The following is a 20,256-nucleotide window of genomic DNA, read 5'->3' on the forward strand; positions in this document are numbered from 1 at the left end:
GGTGAAGCTTAAATTGATCAATTATTGCCTGGAAAGAATTATGAGGTGCCCGCATACGCAAGTAGAGTGACTGATTACAAATGTAGTCCATTCACCCAGCAGCACACACACACATATACCCAGACACAAATACACACACACACACACACACACACACACATATACCCAGACACAAATACACACACACAACCACACACACACACACACACACACACACACACACCCCCCGCCCCCAGGTGGGGACGTACCGGTGGTCCCGAGGAACAGCAGCACGAGGACCCAGTAGATCCAGAAGACCAGCAGGGCCAGGAAGGTGCAGAAGGGCTGCAGCGTGAGCAGCGGCAGGTGGATGAACACCTTGCCCGCCACGTGGAACAGAGCGATGGTCAGCGCGACACGCTTCCTCATGAACAGCATCAGCAACAACAGGATCACCTGGAGGAGGAGGAGAGAGAGAGAGAGAGAGAGAGAGAGAGAGAGAGAGAGAGAGAGAGAGAGAGAGAGAGAGGGGAAGAGATGGAGAGATAGAGACAGACAGACAGAGAGAGACAGAGAGACAGAGAGAGACAGAGAGACAGAGAGAGAGAGACAAAAGGATGGAGAAAAGAGGGGAGAGAGGCAGGGAGAGAGAGAGAAGCAGGGAGAGAGATAAAGAGAGATAGAGGCACAGAGGAGAGAGGGTATAGAAAATCAGGGAGAGAGGGTGGGGCAGGGAGACAGAGACGGATAAATAGAGGTAGAGATAGAGAGAGAGACAAAGAGAAGGAGTGAGAGAGAGGCAGGGAGACAGAGAGATAGAGGGAGGGATAGAGAGAGAGGCAGGGAGACAGAAAGGGGGGACACAGAGCGAGGGTAGAGATAGGGAGAGTAGGTCAGAGGGGGAGAGAGAAAGAAAGGAAAAGCGATAGAGAGAGAGGGTAAGAGAGAGGGAGAGAGATTAGGAGAGAGAGAGAGAGTAGGAAAGGGAGAGATTCAGAGAGAGAAAGGTGAGACAGAACAAAGGAAGTTAAAAACAGAATGATCAAAGCATTATAACAAAGGTAAACACTGGAAACGTGGTACATTGTTTTTATTGAATATACAAACTGCTCTATTTTTTGGTGAACGGCGTTAGTAAGAACTGGATAAAACAGGATAAACCGGATAGGAAAGGATTGGAAAGACGATAAAGCAGAATCGAATAGGATAGAACAGGATAAAGAAGTTTGGATAGAACTGGATAGAACAGGGTGAAACAGGATGGATAGAACAGGTTGAAACAGGATAGAACCTGATAAACAGGCTACAACAGGATGGATAGAGATGGATAAAACAGGTTAACAACAGGGTGGATAGAACTGGATAGAACAGGGTGAAACAGGATGGAAAGGACAGGATAAAACAGGATACAACTGTACAGAACAGGATGAAACCGGATAGAACAAACATATAATAATAATAATAATAATTGATCCGTTTTTTGTAGCGCTTTTCTAAATACTCAAAGACGCTTTACAAATAAGACAGGAATACATACAGACAGTACAGACCATCAAACAAAAGGGAAAAAATGAACACCACCACAACAATAGGCGACACATTACGAGAGCGGGAGAGAGTGGAAGATGGCGGAGGATGATTTGTCAAATGTTGGAGTTGGTCCTGAAGAGATAGGTTTCAAGTTGACTTTTGAAGAAACAGAGTGTATCATATGGTTCTTCTACGTTCTGTGTTCCGAGGGTTGAGACGTACCGTGAAGACGGTGGCGGAGGCAGCGTAGACCAACAGGGCCTGCCTCTTGTCCAGGTCCAGCTCCGCCTCCTCGCTGGTTTCCTTGGCAACCCGGGGCGCCGTGGTGTTGGAGAACAACCGGTGGTCGATGTACAGCCACCACAGCACGCTCGTTCCGGCTGAGAACACATCGACCGCACGGACCACTGTCACGTGATGTCTGTCAAACGAGCTTTTATCTAGAATTATCACACAACCTTTAATGCACTTACTCCGAATTAAGACTTAAAAGGTAGCTTTGGAAATAATTGGTTTGGCTGATTTTGTTGAAGGTAACCAGGCATAAAATGGATTTTCTGACATAAAGCTTTTACATCAGATGTATTAATGGCCCTTTTGGCAAGAACCATTAAACCAAGACATCTGTGTGGCTCTTCTGTCAAATAAATTCCCTCGATCAAGGTATCCCTCGGTTTATTAGAAAGTAAAGAAAAACAAGACTTATTTTTGGTGGGACTGGAAGTGACCCCCCTTTGACCTGGCAGTCAGACAGGAAGTGACCCCCCTTTGACTTGGCAGTCAGACAGGAAGTGAGCTCACCGAGGGAGCCCAGGACGACCATGGCGGTGAGGATCCAGACCAGCACGGCCGAGATGTAGCGGATGATGACCATCAGGATCATGGAGAGACCTGCAGGCAACAGACAAAGACACACTATCCATCAGTCCCTCCAGGGGTTGGCGGACATATTTGGTCGGTGTTGCGTTTGAAAATCCAGATTCTTATGAAAAACTTGTGCAACGTCTTTTGCAATGCTTTGTGTGTTTTTTCTTTTCGCCACACCTCTTCGGCTGACATTATAGCACGTTCGTGTTGCTTGGCCATTTTCGTCATCATTATAGCTGGGGTCCAGACTAATAGCAGAAAGAAAAGTCTCCCTTTCAAGGAAATAACAGCAATTACCTGTCATTTCTGTAGCTCTGAATGCGGTCTATTGGCAGTCTTAGTGCCTACCGAATTTCAACCTGTGCAACATTGCCACTTTCATACCCTTTCCAAGTTCATCCAACATCCCTCTTACGAAAGGGCCCTTCTTGAACTGATATACAGCAGACGAACTCGCTAATTGTGAACAGAACAGCTTAGCACTTTGTAGCATTGTAGTCATTAAGAATGTCGCAAACTTCAACCCCCACAAAAACGTGTTTCAGCTGGTGTGTTGGCCTCCTGGCCAAACCGTCGTTGTAAACAAGAATCTGTTCCCAATTGACCTGCCTGGTTAGAGATTGGTTGAGTCCATACATAGATACTATACCACCTCCCCACATATCACCATGACAAGACCTCCGGCTCCCCACAAGGCCAGTTCATGTCCGCCCGCCTCACCCTGGAAGATGCTCTCCAGGGGGACGCTGACACAATGACTCAGCGCTTTTTAATTTTCTGTTTCCACGGCGCGCTGCCATTTCCTTGGCTGCCGCTGCGTGATCTGCCGACCGGGCTCAAGCTCAGCAACACAGCAGCGAAACAGCAGACACCACCATCATTAAAGGGGCCACGACACCCTAGCTCCACCTTGCGCTGCGGCCGTGAGAGAGGCATATCGGTCACGAGTCGATGTGAGGGTAACTCTTTGTTGATTGAATTCATCCTGTTCCTGTTCATGATAAATGGACTGCATTTTGATACCGCTTTTCAGAGCGCTGGCCACTCAAAGTGCAGTCAGCCATGCGAGGTGACAGCCGCTCGGTGGGAGAAGGTAGATCTAGGCGTCCTTCAGGCACACTTAGAAATGCTTTAGTATATATTCCAGGCCTATGGGTGGCGCTGTTTCTCCACCAAAAAAAGAAGACGACGAGGCGGAGCAAGCCTGCTGTATACAAACATACAGTCGAGGAGGAGGAACCGAAGAAGAACTACAATAGCCGATGTTTAACCTTGTAGATTGACCAGAAAATACTTTTGAATTTACAGTTAGTAATTCAATGTAGGGGCTGTATCTAAAGCTTAAAAAATAATACAAATCAAATCAAACAGAAACTAATTAGACGGAAATCTCACGTTGCCCACCTGGTGGGCAATGACGTCATCGTTTGTTTATCTGGGGATCACACGAATCCTAACCCGAAAACGCCGGGTCCATCTGGTCGGCCTCAACGTGTTCAGGGCCTGAAACCAGCAACCTTCGAGTGGCCAGACATCCTGCCCTACATCATGAGCCACACACTTAACGACTGTATCTCGCTGTAGTTATCTCCTTAGTTTAGTCTTCTTATGGTCAAGAAGTGTGACATCTTGTTTGTTTAAAACAACATCCTATGTATCTTTGATTCAGAATTCATCTCTTGTTCTTGTTGTGTTGTTTCTCTCCATAGACAGCTATACAGTTGTATTGATACCTGGGGCGATATAGACCATGTGACTGTTTAAAAGCGAGTGTCAAGCCCAGATGTATGCTGGACAGATCAACCTACCCAACCTTAGTCCCCACCCAGGTAGCATTTACAATGCATCTTTGAGTTGTCACAGTTTCCCCCGTCAATGAAAGGTTTCCCCGCCCAGCCAACCAGTTCGGACGCAGGGGGAAACAGGCCTGCGTGGGTCCTGGGGGGAACCACAGGTTCTGCTCACCCAGAGCCAGCAGACAGAGGCCGACGATGATCTCCTTGCTGGCCATCACGCCGGCGATCAGGCGGTGCAGCACGCTGTTGTCGCTGACGAACGTCACCACCGCCTCCGCGAACTTAGCGTAGCAGGAGACGTCGACGGGCGTGCAGCGGTTGAACACCGGCAGCGCTTTGCTGAGAGAGCCAGAACCAGAGACAAAGACAGAGCCAGAGCCAGAGAGAGAGAGTAGAGAGAGAGAGGGGGGGTGGAAGGTAGGACAGGGATATGCAGATGAGGTTGCGGGACATGGCTGACCTCTAAGCTGTGGATATTTGATTACAGTACATTTTTTGATTTAACGATTCTGAAGGGTAAAGGTCACTCTATATAAACAGACCGCCACGTTATTTGTCGCCACTAGCGTAGCCATGCCAACAGCGCCGCTGGCACCGATTTATATCACAGACGGATGTTTGACAGATTGGATTAGAACAATGTGGGGGGAAGCAGTCCTACCTGGGGGGGACGGGGAGCTTGGGGCATTTGTCGAACCTCTCTGGGAGGCCGGGGTACTTGTGCCCCGCCAGCTCGTAGGAACACAGCTCCGATCCTGCAGGAGGCACGGGTGTCAGTAACAAGCATGACAAGCTAGTTACACTGATGTCCTCACACATTGTGTTGGATATAATAAACGAGCGGCTCAGTGTAGCCGGGTTAGTGAGGTGGTTCTGTATTTTTTAAAAGGAAAAAAAAAAAGGTAACACTGGGTGTGAGGTCTGATCAGCCATTTAAAAAGTACCATCCGCTGTGGGCAACACAAGTGGGAGTGTCCACCCAGACTTGTGATGGATGGCTCAATCCCACGCCCCCGCCTGCCGTGTGGTTTAACACTATTCTCTAGATTCAAGACCACTCGGAGTAAGATACAGCGCACCCACAGTGTTAGCTGACAGTATTAGTTGACTAAGTGGGGGACAGGGAGACAGGGGACCATAGTTCCAGCTGAGGCACACGCCGTCACATGACCCCCCACCCCCCCCACAGGCATCTTGGCAGTGTCGCGGGCCAGAGAGGACCTAACAATAGGAGCTGCACAGGCAGAGGTGGGACTGGACTTAACGCAGCCTTTGTTAATGTACTGCCACACAGAGCCCACTGAGAACATCTGTGTGTGTGTGTGTGTGTGTGTGTCAGTATGTGTGTGTCTCACGCCTGAGCTGTGTGTGTGTGTCATCCATCTAACTACTGCCTCTCTCTCTCTCTCTCTCTCTGCACCAATGGCTCCTTACAGCTCAACGGTTGGCCAACGAACTACAGAGAAAGAGGTTTCTTCCGGCAGAGAGAGGGTGTAAATGTAAAGTAAAAAAAAAACTCAACATTCCCCCTCTGGGAAAAAAAATCTGCTGTGATACAACTAATGTACTTATCTAATCGTCATTGCATTTCATTGCGTTCCACATTGCTATGCTTCCTCCACAGTGAATGTCTTCACACCCGTCATGTTAATACGTCCCCACCACCCGCTGAATGGGCTGGTGGTCCAAGGACCCCACCACTGAGAAGGGCCGCCAGGCCAACGCTCTCGGGACGGTTACCACCGTTATACGACATCGCCAGCTGATTGACGCTTCAGCGCAACTGAGCCATGAATTGAATCCATATCCAATACCTGGTCACCTTCATGTACTTCATTCAGACTCCTTGTAAACAGTGATGCCTTCTCTTATTGGTTGGTCTGATGTTTTAATTCTTAGTTCCACCTGCTTGTGTGCTTCTTACTGCCGGTCTGAACGTCCATCGTGTCACGGACATCAGCGCGTTGTTCTGTGGGTGTGCACGGGACCGGCCAGGCCGTTGAACTGCCATCACACAGTGTGAGGGGAGGGTCTGGCTCACCGTTCAGCATGGCGAAGGTCTTGAGGTCCTCGTAGGTCTTCATCTCCTCGCCGGGGCAGAGCGACACGCACAACGCCAAGGATTTGATCTTCCTCTGGACGATGTCGATGTTACAGGGGTCCAGGAAGAAGACGTATCTAGGGGGACGGCAGAGCAGACCAACGGCCATGATGAGGAAATCTGAAGCTTCAAGTAAATCATTATAATATTATATTATTATACATCATCATACGTCATTACTGCGCAGGTAGGGGCTAGACAGTGAACTTGTCATACAGCTCATTGCGGATCAGGTAGGGGCTAGACAGTGAACTTGTCATACAGCTCATTGCGGATCAGGTAGGGGCTAGACAGTGAACTTGTCATACAGCTCATTGCGGATCAGGTAGGGGCTAGACAGTGAACTTGTCATACAGCTCATTGCGGATCAGGTAGGGGCTAGACAGTGAACTTGTCATACAGCTCATTGCGGATCAGGTAGGGGCTAGACAGTGAACTTGTCATACAGCTCATTGCGGATCAGGTAGGGGCTAGACAGTGAACTTGTCATACAGCTCATTGCGGATCAGGTAGGGGCTAGACAGTGAACTTGTCATACAGCTCATTGCGGATCAGGTAGGGGTTAGACAGTGAACTTGTCATACAGCTCATTGCGGATCAGGTAGGGGCTAGACAGTGAACACAGAAACAGGTCATTAAGGAGCAGGTAGGGGTTAAGCATCTTGCCCTAGGGCGCCTTCGGGTTATTTGAGGACATTAGGGGTGGAACCCAGTACCTAAGTTATGACTGGGAGTCGACCACACTTACCACTAGACTATCTTAACCCACTGGGAGATAATGAAGCTGTGGTCCACATCAGACCAAACCATTAGCTGGGCTGCTTCTATTTCTCCGGTGGGATTAATTGTTTCCTGCATTTCCTCTCTGACGAGTAACAACAGAACCCAGACTGGCGGTCATTACATTTAACTCCGTAGATGTGGTTGATCTCTGGATCAAACAGGAAGGAAATGTCGAGGAAATGTATATAGGCTTGCTTTCATAAAACATTTACTCAATGATTAAGGAGGGTCTGGGTTTTCTTCAGTACACAGGCAAAGGCAAGCACACACACACACACACACACACAAACACAGAGAAAGTGAAGGGAGGGTAGAGTATGAGCAGTGGTATGTGGTAACATTGAACAAAGAAAACTTTTTGATTCTTCGCATGGCTCACCGAGGAAGCTTTCATTGGTCTCAACAAAAGGAAAGACACAAGCACAACATTTCGCATTCAAAAACCAATACTCCCCCCTTCCACCCCCAGCAAGACCAGCCAAAGATATTAAGGAGGAAGGTCGGTATGCCAACGGTGGGGAGCGAGCGTGTGACCAACACACAACAACAAACACTATTGGAGAGCTGACCTACGTGGCCCCGGCCCAGCACCCGGCCCGCCTCCCGCCCACTGTGTTATCACTCCAGGGGCCAGACAATCATTCCTTCATGGATAGATGATGATAAAATGCAGTGTGGAGAGAGAGAGAGAGAGAGAGAGAGAGAGAGAGAGAGAGAGAGAGAGAGAGAGAGAGAGACAGCGAGAGAGAGAGAGAGAGAGAGAGAGGGAGAGAGAGAGAGAGAGAGAGACAGCGAGAGAGAGAGAGAGAGAGAGAGAGAGAGAGAGAGAGAGATGAGGCCATCCTCCCAGGCACAGAGCCAACCGGGGGGGGGTAGGGGGGCTTATAATGGAGGGCTTCATGGGAGGTCATCTGTCTGACACACTGTACAAGCAAAGGGGCCGGCCACACACCGACAACAAACACACAAACACACACAGTTGTCCTATGAGTTGTCCCATGGGCTACTAAGGGCAGTGTGCCACATGAAGCCAGACACATGCAGACACTTAGTGGTGGTCACACAAATATACAGGACCCGGCCAGGTTCTGGACCAACAGGCCCGGAGACAAAGGTTCTGTCTGCTGGCCAGTAAACAAAGGTTCTGTACCTCCTGGCCCAGAAACAAAGGTTCTGGACCTCCTGGCCCAGAAACAAAGGTTCTGTACCTCCTGGCCCAGAAACAAAGGTTCTGGACCTCCTGGCCCAGAAACAAAGGTTCTGTACCTTCTGGCCAAACAAAGTTTGATCCCTATTGTGGGCCAGTACACACATACATAATCACACCACAAAAACAGCATCTTTATGTATGCACATACATATTCTTTTTATATGATGTATATGATATAGGTTTGAGTTTGGATTTTATTTGTTCTTGTAAAATAATGGGCATGTTTCCGAGATCTGACAGCCTTCAAATGGGAGAAGCGGAATGCCTTTATTTCATCAAATAGCAAATGGGTTTAGCACAAGAGAACAACAAATTAAGAAACTGAGATTTTGAGTCTATCTTCAGCCAAAGGATTTTTTAAGGCATCTATGTGTCTCTCCATGGTCTCTGTGTTTGGTTTCTGTGTGGCTGTAGATGACATATTGCCTCGGACATTGCACCAGTTCTGTCACAACAGAACTCAGTTTGTGTTGAATTGGACCAGCCTCGGTTATTATTCCTCATGGTCCAATCTGATCTGTAATGGGGTTTTTAACCATCTGTATCCTGAGGCATATGTCAAATTAAAGTGAAATTATAGTTAAGGAGGAGAGTACTACACTTTTGTTTATGATTCAATTGTGAGCTTGTCCTGATAAATAGAGGTTTATATTGCTGCCATATAAAAAAAATAAACTATAAATGACTCAAATGACTGAGATCTCAGTGACGGTCATGGTGGCTTTGAAGTAGGGCCAAGATAAAACAAGAGTTTGTCAGTGTTCCAAGAAAATATAATCTGTGGATCCTAAAGCCAATCTCCTGCAGAGGGTGCAGAGCGAGAGACAGAGAAGCAGACAGACGGACAGATCAACAGACTGAGAGAGAGAGAGAGAGAGAGAGAGAGAGAGAGAGAGAGAGAGAGAGAGAGAGAGAGAGAGAGAGAGAGAGAGAGACAGACAGGCAGACAGACGGACAGATCAACAGACTGAGAGAGAGAGAGAGAGAGAGAGAGAGAGAGAGAGAGAGAGAGACAGACAGGCAGACAGACAGACGGACAGATCAACAGACTGAGAGAGAGAGAGAGAGAGAGAGACAGAGAGACAGACAGGCAGACAGATCAACAGACAGAGAGAGAGAGAGAGAGAGAGAGAGAGAGAGAGAGAGACAGGCAGGCAGGCAGACGGACAGATCAACAGACTGAGAGAGAGAGAGAGACACAGGCAGACAGACGGACAGATCAACAGACCGAGAGAGAGGGAGAGAGAGAGAGAGAGAGAGAGAGAGAGAGAGAGAGAGAGAGAGAGAGAGAGAGAAGCAGACAGACGGACAGATCAACGGACAGAGAAAGGGAGAGAGAGCAAGAGACACAGATGCAGACAGACGGACACATCAACAGACCGAGAGAGAGTGAGAGAGCGAGAGACAGACGGACAGATCAACAGACAGTGAGAGAGCGAGAGACAGAGATGCAGACAGACGGACAGATCAACGGACCGACAGAGAGAGTGCGAGAGTCGCTGAACGCACCAGAGGCACAGAAAGAGACAGAAAGAAAGAGTAAGGAATAGAGGGAGAGAGAGACCGACACACAGAGAGAGAGAGAGTGAGGAGGAGGTCTGAACGACAGCTGTATGGACTCTAATTGAACCCCAGACAGCTGCTGCTTCAGTAGGCTCCAGCGTGCGGCCCGATGCCACATCCCCTCCTGCCGATTACACCGCGCGTGTGCGTTGCTGTATACGCGAGAGTGTTTGCATGTGCAAGAGTGAGCGTGCATGTATGGGCGGCTGTGAGAGTGCACGTACTGTGTGTGGGTGCGTGCGTCAGGGTGTGTTCGTGGAATAACAACAAAGTGGCCGATAGCAGCATGTCGACGTGTGCTAATGTTCCCTAATGGCTGTTTAATGTGCTGATTAAGGACCACTGGAGCATCTCTTCACCCGCATCCAAAGACAAAGGAACACACACACCAACACGCGTGTGTGGTGCGGGTGTGGTCATTGTGTCGCAAACGATGCCATGCCATGGATGACATGAGGCCACGGGCTTCATCCCCGGTAATGGTTGCTGTTGCTGCTGCTTGTGGGAGTTTTCAACAAGGCCCAGGGAGGAGTCATAAGCAGGTAATGGAAGTCAACGCAGGTAATGGAAATAAAAACACAAAAGTGTATTTTAAACAAATATATTAAAATTACCTACACGATATAACTAAAGATATGGGTACGTAGGAGAGTGAGGATGTTTCTTTTTAAATAGAGTGAATTTATCAATCGACAATATTCTAAAGTAACTAAGTAATTAATATGAAAACGGGCAAAACGTTCTACCACGCGCACACACACACACACACACACACACACACACACACACACACACACACACACACACACACACACACACACACACACACACACACACACACACACACACACACACACACACACACACACACACACACACACACACACACACACTTAAATCTCCATCCAACATAGCAATACGTAGCTGACCACCTCGTTGGCTTGCTGCGTACTAATAGTTAATGCATAGTGAACAGATGTTTTCTGAAGGTGGAGTCCAGAGTTGCTCTGAGGCATTCAATCATTCACAGGTGGAAGCCTCACAAACTTTGATATTTAGACTACATGCTTGTTATACAGTTGTGGTTAATATTTGCCAACTTGATTGTGTTTAGCCTACCTATCCTTTGTATTAACATTAGAAACCTTTCGGAAATAATTGTTTGTTTGGAAAAAATCTCACACACACAGCATAGGCACTATCTATGCCAGGGATGGGCTACTTTCATGACAAAGAGGGCCACATTTTTCATCGTCACCATCAGAGGGCCACATGACTGCGCACTTCAAGCTGAGAGAAGCTACAACATTTTGAATTTGGTAGATATGATTTCCTGTATTCTGGTGCATTTTGGGGATGACCACTACCTAAAAAATCTTCCAGATTCATAACCAATGTTAGCTATGTTAATTGAACCAACATACATTATTTCATGTTTTCCATGCTAAAACAGACACATGAATGGTGCAAAGGGCAAAGGGCTCACATACATCATCATTCAATGATGTCTCAAAACTGAAAAACATCGGCCCAACATTAAGTGCAACAACTCAATGAACTCAAACCCAACAAGCATGATATACATTGCAGTTGTAGTAGTTGTAGTAGTGACTTAAGTGGAAATCTTTCATGACTGATATCGTTTCTAAGCAAACTAGACACATGGTTTTTTTTTTAAGTTTTTTATTAAATTAAAAATCGATATAAATACTGTATGTGTGGGCCTGACTGAGTGAGGATGCGGGCCGTATGCAGCCCGCAGGTCGCCAGTTGCCCATCCCTGATCTATGCAATACAATACACGTGCTGCAAATGGTCGATACGTTTATGGAAAAAAAGAGAATTCAAACAATGAATTTGGTGAGAAATTTGCTTTGTCCACACTATTCTCTGAGATATGGAAAAATATATACTTTTTCCCCCAATGCTGTGCAAGAGTCAAATGGCTGAGTGGTTGGAGCACTCGCCCTGATAGTAACAGGTTTTGGTGTTTGTTTTCCACCGGTTCAAGCCCCGCCAGATGTTTGTTTCCTCAGTGCTAATGATCGATTTGTGATGTTTGAAGTCTGTCGATCTCTTAACAGTACCTAGGCTGTGTATTTCCCTCCTCCTTTTGACAGGGGGGCAGTATATTGTGTTGTTGCTGCAGTGGATGCATGTTTCTTGATACAGGCCTAGCCTATTATTATAAAAAAAAATAATTGTAGGCTATCACTGAATACACTTATCACTTGTAAAAGTAACAGAGTTGTTACTTTTTTTTATATATATATATTTGTAAGTCATCAAATTCCAGAGATGATTCACTCCCTAACATTTGGAGGCGGTACTACACTAACTCGGAATGCTAATTGCATAAAAAACACAAAGAAGACTGAAATCGGTCATGTGACCATGAATACATCCCTCGAGCCGTTGTAAATAATTTGCCTTTTTACCATGTGAGTAATAGGACCCAGCCAGAATATGTTGTGGGGAAAAAGTCAGGAAGCATTACCTAACCTAGTGCTATGAAGTTGAATAACTTCAGAGCTTCATATGTAGGTGAAATAGTTCTGGGAAACACTTTCCTATTAACTGTTGAGTCCCAAGAGGTAGGTTGCTAAGGAAGTTAGCAACCATGCTTTAGGGAAAGGAACCGTAGTTGGGAAACAAGCTCCTTACTTACTTTTCTCGTTGGTGTCGTTGGAGTAAAAAAATACCAAGTAAAGAAACTGTGTCCTTTAGGGACCAATGAGGAAGCAGATATATCTAGTAGCTAGCTTAGCCCAAAGGTTCTGAATACCATGTAGTAGGGCTGTGCAATTCATCCAATTTTTATCGTGATTACGATTATTGGGTCAAAGGATCTCCAAACTCATATAATATAGTTTAAACTATATTCATTTTATTCATTAAATGTTTTAGAGAAATTGCAGAACAGCTGGATACATGTTTGGACATTATTTTCGATTTTCTATCCCTCCACATTTTTGGGAAAAAAATGCTTCATAAATGCACAATGATTTCAAACTCAAAAATAATCGTTTGTAAAATCGTGATTGCAATATTGACCAAAATAATCGTGATTATGTTTCTTCCATAATCCCGTAGCCCTAACGTGGGCGTTCTTAAGTGATGGCCGAGCCCCTGCATGCCCAATGAAAGAACCGCCTCTGAAAGCATGCTGCCTGATGGACGGGGATGCTTTACCGGGGGCCCTGTTCTGGCTGTCCACCTGAAGGGCTCGGAGGCGGTCGAGGAGCATAAGGGCCTGCTGGCTGCGCTCTCCATTGAGCTGGATACACAAACTCTACGTCGGGGAGCTAAAAACACCACCACCACCACCACCACCACCACCAAGGTCATGACAGTAGGGAGGGAGGGGGTTTCACACCTTCATATGGACCCTGGGGGGGGGGGGGAGAGGTAGAACCCGACCCCACTGTCCTGACCTGGGTCGGTCCAGTCCAGAGCGGAGAGGGAGAGATGGACGGACAGACGGACAGCAGGCGACCCCATCAGAACACAGCATCGAGAAACTGTAGTACTGTTATAAACTGTTATAAACTGACTGTTATAAACTGTTATAAACCATATGGATGGATGCAGAAACAAATCAATTCATTTTAAGTTATATTATATATACTAGTATATTAGATGTTATTATATATATATGTTATGAAATGACAATAAAGTTGTCATATTTTCTGACAACTAAATAACCATTTACATTCATTAAGTCGTGTAGCAAACACCTTTGTCCAAAGTGATCTGATTCACATCATCCCATTCACACCATCAAGGAGCATCGTGGGATCCAACCTGGAACACTTGCCACTAGCTTAACCGGCTTAACTACTTGGTTATAAGCAAACTATTGTTGCTCATTATCCTATTGTTGACCGCCTTTATTTCAGCTTTATCATAGGTCTCTGTTTTAGAGTGACTGGCCCTTTAAAACACCTTCACCATCTTTCAACAGATGAAGGGGATTATGGGAAATGGTGTTTGGACAGTTGGCTCCGATTCCTCCCAACATCAGCACATCAGAAGCCATCTGCTCCACGTTGGAACCAGCTGGCCGAAAACTAGAACAACACAATCCTTCAGACGAATCGAGAACAACAGGACAACTGCATGAAAAATAAATGATAGTACAAGAGGTCTGAAAAACGAGGAAAAACGAGAAAAAACGCGGAAGAGAGCGAGAGAGGAAAGAGTAAAATAAAACAAAAAAAGGGGGCACAGCTAAAGAAGGAGGTCATGGGAAGTAGAGCGGAAAATAAAACCGCGGGACAGGACAGGACAGGAGCAGGAGAAGAGAGATAGAGGGACTGGTGGAGAGAGAGAGAGAGAGAGAGAGAGAGAGTGCCCCAGTGAGATGGTGACCCAGATGTGTCTGGCCGTTGGATGTCAGGTGACGTTGTACACAGGCAGCATCTGGCTGCCAGAGTTACCGGCAAACTGTCCCCCCCTGCCACCTCTTCATCTTGTGCCTCAAGCTCCCCCTCCCCAATCTCCCTCGATGCATTCAGGAGGACGCCACTGTTGTTCTCCAACCTCAACCCTCCCTCAACCTGGAGCGCGTCTCGCCTCCGTCCCCCACCTGCTCTCCATCCTGCCGCTTCATTAAAACGTAATCTAATGTGAATCCTAAACGTGGGGAGGATGAGGAGGAGGAGGAGGAGGAGGAGGAGTGCTGGAGTGCTCAAGGTGAGCCAGCACTCTGTCGCCTCACTGGGAGCTATCGAGAGCTCCCCTCTGCTACAATACCCCTCTGCCGGTCTCTGGCTCCCGTTCCTCCTCGCCTGACCTCCTTCTTCCCTCCCATCTATCACCGGGCGATCCAGAGGAGGTACCATGCCCCTTTTTACCAACCTTGCTGATTCACTGCAGGACCCAGTAAGCTTAGAGCAGGGGCGGAGCCAGCACAAAGAACACTGAGAAATAAAAGATGAATGGATGAATAGATGATCACGTAGACGTCTCTGAATATGGTGCTTCTTAAAACGAGGTACGCCAGGACCCGCAGTGTGCAGCGAACAATGCCAATTTTCCACCGAGCACGCAGTTTTTGTTCTGCTCTACTAACAGTGCCGGTGGTCATGGCTAAACCGACTCATTTGAATCGACTTCTCCAGTCACCTCCCAGCATAGCCACGCACCACCATCTTGGATCTTCTTCTCACACGCCAGCTTGTGGAGCTGCCTTCACACTCTTCCTGTGAAACCATCACAGCTGAAACTAAATCCTTCTACGACGTACCGCAGCCACATTCGGTCGCTTGAAAGTAACTGGCTGTGTTTTATGTTTGACATCCTTGAAACACAGCTCGTCCAGAGACCGGACAAGAGTGGAATCCACTCAGATATGAAAAAATACATAATAATGTATAGACCGTTTGACTCCTAAGCTTATGCCTTTTAACTTCCTCCCACACTGTACTCACTGGAACCAAAACAACGCCAAAATCAAGGCACTTGCGTCAAGCGCGACCAACAATAAAAGCGGTTAACAGAGCGTAGACATACTGCCGGTCTCGGTGGTCAAGTCCGCTCAGTCGGACCCCCTCGATGGGCTCGTTGCGCTGTCCGCACGTGTTGCCGTAGCTGTCGTAGCCGAAGACCAAGCGTGCCGCGCCCCCCGTGACGATAGTGTAGCTGCAGATACAGCCCTGGAGCAGACAGACCACAGACACACAACATGTTAGCATCACAGACACACAACATGTTAGCATCACAGAAACACAACATGATAGCATCACAGAAACACAACATGTTAGCATCACAGAAACACAACATGTTAGCATCACAGAAACACAACATGTTAGCATCACAGAAACACAACATGTTAGCATCACAGACACACAACATGTTAGCATCACAGACACACAACATGTTAGCATCACAGAAACACAACATGATAGCATCACAGAAACACAACATGTTAGCATCACAGAAACACAACATGTTAGCATCACAGAAACACAACATGTTAGCATCACAGAAGCTACAGTGGAAAAGGGGCCAGACAACACCGGCAAATTAACAGAAATAGATTGATGCGATCTGTCCCTGTAAACATAAATGAATTTTAGAATATAATAGAAAAAGGTTGGTTCAAACCGTTGACCATATTTGCAATCATCACTGCACAAAATACAATTGGTAAATATAACGTTGCTTAGCGGCGATACGCTGATTATGCCCTTGCTCCTTGTGAATTATGCTCATCTGAATAAAGATTTAATGACTAGTTTTGAAAAAATATTACCTTTAAAAAAGCATACATGTAAGCCAATGTTTTTTTTTGCAACAGATGAAAACCACAGGAAAGATCTAGCGTCATAGCAATATGACCGTGGCCTGTTTTGATGGCGATCTGGTGTCTTTGTAATTACTAACTTCCACAGAATAACTGACTGTTGATAATATAATGAAGGTTTGCTGTAAAGGTTCTTGTATACTAAATTTTAAGTAACAACACAACGCTACCCTTTTTAGCTGGTGGGTTGGATAAGTCGCCTTATCTGTCCTGTGGGTCTGACATTTCACCAGCAGTCTTTATTCAAAGTATGTCTGAATGATTTAGCAGAAATACATTACTACCAAACTCCTGGCTCCAGGCTGACTTTATATTTAGAGGACAATAGCAGATGTCCCATTAGGTGTGTGTGTGTGTGTGTGTGTGTGTATGTGTATGTGTGTGTATGTGTATGTGTATGTGTATGTGTATGTGTATGTGTGTATGTGTGTGTGTGTGTGTGTGTGTGTTCTCTGAGAGGACAGTGGAAGAGCTTTCGTCTCGATTCTCATTCATCTTTTAAATCCTGGAGTTCTTCAGAACCTGAGACAGTGCTGCACTCCTGCCCAACCGCAGTGTCAAGACTACAGCCCTCCTGCCTATTTAACGTTGCTTTAGCTTTTAATCAAATATTTAATTAATTAATTAATCATTTGTTAATTTATAAAAACCTTGTAGTCACCATGCAAATATTTATTTGGCAAATTAAGTTTGGTTTACTTCTAAAATGTAAATTTACATATACCTCTAATGGATTTGAATGTTGGCTTTTGATTGACAACAATCTAGAGATGGGAAGGGAACCAAAACATTTAAATTGAAAGTGTAAAAGATAAGTGTCATTGTGTAAAGTGACAGGAGATGAGTGATGAGTTAGTACAGGGGCAACACAAAGCACGCTGTTGTTAGGTTAACAACAGCTACAACAGCTACAGCCACACACAGCATGTACAGTCTGATTAGTTACACTAGGGTGGTGAGTAGAGGAAGCGATTGACATCCATTAGCGAGAAAACCCAAACATCGACACCCTGTGTTTACACACAAGATATTCATAAACATGCTTAGTGGGAAAAACATCATCTTATACCCCAGTTAAGGGCAGGCATAAGAATAAAGTAGAATGGTTCCTTTGTTCATAGTTAGGCCTAGTATGTCTGAGAGCGAATACACAAAATGGCCAAACAAAAGACTGTTGCAGACCTATATGTTATTGTGTAGCAGCCTATGTACTGTTTGAGGCCTATAGATAAGTTACCTATTTATAAGCCTTTCCCAATCAAGCGGACAAAAAGAGAAAACATCATTATCTGCCTAATTCATTTATAACCATAAACGTGAACGAGCAACCTGGGTCAAATGAATCGATTAATCAAGGCCTTCAGAGGGAAACATCGGCTTCACACACACGCACACGCGCGCGCACACACACACACACGCACACGGTCCCCACTCACCATGCCCACGCAGAACACCGTGAAGAGAAGGAACCACGGCAGATCCGTGCAACTGCGGTCCTCCAGTGGTCTCCATTCTCTCCGTGTCCTCTGGAAGACACAACAACACAGTGACCCCTCTCCCTCAGCACCGCGGGCAGGTAGAAGACGGTGTGGACACCTTATTACGACCAAAACGGCCTATGGGGTGAACTGTACACGGGACAATTCGGTTTTATATCCGCTATCACCCATTGTAAGAAACGTGGCTTTTATTTGTTTCGCCTTAGATCAAAGGGTTAGTTGTCAATATGGCAACAACAAAAAATATGCATGTGGGACATCGGTCCCCCAAGCCATTGTAGGTTAGGCTTATGGTCATCATTGGCATGACAAAACCTCCAACATCCGCTGAGCGACGGCGAATGTTTGTTTACCATACAGGATCTAGCGGACGGGCTATTTCTAGTCATGGAAAGCTGCACGCAATGGGGTTTAGGAGATCTCGTCTCCAACGGCGCTCTATCCTGCGATCGCAAAAACACACAAAGAGCTCCAGATACACGGCGCGTATGTAGACACGTAAGGCGTGATTAACCGGCCCATTACCACCAGTATTAACCATTCGATCCCCATTCCTCTAATTGGATTATGACTGGTTATATTCCAGGCGGCTAATCTCCACGCATTGCTATTTATTGTTAACGGGTTAAATCGGTGCCACACACACACACACACACACACACACACACACACACACACACACACACACACACACACACACACACACACACACACACACACACACACACACACACACACACACACACACACACACACACTTAAGGCTGCATTTCCGTACGGTGTCGAGGGGAGACAACACTTGGACAAGGGCATGGAGGAAGAGGAGGAGATCCGTGTCTTACCTCAGCGCTACCGCAGCATCCCATTGCAGTCAGGGTTAGGTTTGCGGGGAGCTAAAAGCTACAGCACACGAAACAATAACCCAAACTTGCAGGGGAGTTGACGGGAGCCTAAACGTTTGCCCTGCATGAATTGCGCAGCGCCAAAAGCGGTAGCGGCTTTCTCAAGGCCAATTCCGCGCCCGTTAGGCCGAAACGAGCAGATCCCGTCCAGAGCGCATGCTTTGTCCCACCTTGCTCCGAGCAGGTATGGAGCGGATTAATAGTTTAGGATTTGTCGCACCACCACACTTCCTGGTGGATTGTGCAGGTGCAGCCGGAAAAGGGATGTAGCATCCATTCATCTCATTGAGCATGCGCAGAAGCCGCGGCGAGATAACGGGATGATGGTGGGACGTCGGTGTCTGCGACCAATAGACCTCTCTCTGTGTTTCCCATGGTTCATCCCCGTTCACAAGTGGTCGAAACCTTCTTGTACTCAGAAAGGATTAAAATAAAAAAAGAACTAACCAACTCTAAACAAGTAGTCCCGCAATCGACCAAGTGATTACTACATATTCTATCTTATTATAGGCCTATAGCCATGCATAGCCATGCAATCATCTGTAAACGAAAGTAGTGATAATAAACGGCTGGTCGATGTGGTTGAACTCACTCACAACACACTCTAATTTAGTTTATATTTAGAAATGTTCCTAACTGAAATAATCTTAGAAAATAACATGAGGCAAGCGTCCTAAAAAATAACATGAGGCAAGGGGCCTGCATGAGCCTGTTATAAACGGGCACACAACCGTTTGACAACCTTCTGGTTACATTTATTAACAAACGAAGTAGAATAATTACACACACACACACACACACACACACACACACACACACACACACACACACACACACACACACACACACACACACACACACACACACACACAGGCCTACATACATTATAGAAAAAAACACAGTCAACCGTGACATTAGAAAAATGAAGACATTCGATGTACTAAGTTTTGACAGAAGTAAACAAAAATGCATGTGACTGCGACCATGGAGGCGTCTCTTACCCTCCTCCTAAACTCTTCTTGATGGGTTCCCGGTGGCAGTCTCTTGGGGTCCATCTTCTAGGTAGTGCCAACATTCTGTGAGGACCATAGCGATGCCACACAGATACCAGGCTTAAGGGAACACTGGCAGCCATTGTACTATTGTTTGCTGTACCAGGGGGGGAGAGTGTGCGCGTTGGTGAGTTACAGGCGCACACGCACACAAAAACCAGAGAGAAAGCTTGTTTGTGTGTCGCGAAATGTGTGAAAATAGTAGCCTATATGCCCACAAATATTAAATTCAAGAAAAAAAAATTGGAACGTGAGAAACACGTCGATAATACCTACTTTAGCGCAAGGTTATAATTTTATTCCCAAATGACCTAAGGGATGTATAGTAAATTAGTGTTTGTCGTCATAGTATGAATAACGACACCCTTTCTATAGGTCTCTTGTGTATTTATTTGCAATGTAGCATGTGTCCACTAGATGTCAGTATTATATAGCTTTTGTAAAAAGCTAGATAAATCAAGACTGTACATTACAGTTTGGGTGGATACATTTTCTCTCAGCCTCTGCTTTAAATTATTAGATTTTTTCATGGTGTCCTGAAAATAGTTTTTGTGATCGCATATTCTGATTTTGACATCGCAGGTCTGACAAAAGCCATAGGAGAGATGGCTACATCTTTCAGTGGTGGTTTGTGATGATATAACGTGTACCAAGGACACAGGTCAGA

General features: G+C 46.1%; 1 protein-coding gene across 3 annotated transcripts in view; it reads right to left on the reverse strand.

Annotated features, from left to right (window-relative positions):
• slc44a1b (solute carrier family 44 member 1b) overlaps window positions 1–19,651 on the reverse strand; it is a 29,621-nt gene extending 9,970 nt beyond the window's left edge. The window contains exons 1-9 of one of the 3 annotated variants that reach the window (XM_060063845.1): window positions 19,539–19,651; window positions 17,573–17,662; window positions 15,344–15,486; window positions 6,214–6,350; window positions 4,834–4,927; window positions 4,342–4,511; window positions 2,311–2,400; window positions 1,732–1,889; window positions 249–435 (exon numbers count right to left, since the gene is read on the reverse strand). In XM_060063845.1, the coding sequence (XP_059919828.1) occupies window positions 249–435; window positions 1,732–1,889; window positions 2,311–2,400; window positions 4,342–4,511; window positions 4,834–4,927; window positions 6,214–6,350; window positions 15,344–15,486; window positions 17,573–17,662; window positions 19,539–19,592 (1,123 nt within the window). In that variant the 5' untranslated portion in view covers window positions 19,593–19,651. Of the gene's footprint in view, window positions 1–248; window positions 436–1,731; window positions 1,890–2,310; window positions 2,401–4,341; window positions 4,512–4,833; window positions 4,928–6,213; window positions 6,351–15,343; window positions 15,487–17,572; window positions 17,663–18,477; window positions 19,030–19,538 lie in introns of those variants that run through there. The other 2 variants (XM_060063843.1, XM_060063844.1) reach the window with 2 other exon arrangements.
• Between the last annotated feature and the right edge of the window lie 605 nt (window positions 19,652–20,256).

Source organism: Gadus macrocephalus, chromosome 10 (genome assembly GCF_031168955.1).
Source record: "Gadus macrocephalus chromosome 10, ASM3116895v1".
In the NCBI taxonomy this organism is placed as follows: Eukaryota; Metazoa; Chordata; class Actinopteri; order Gadiformes; family Gadidae; genus Gadus; species Gadus macrocephalus.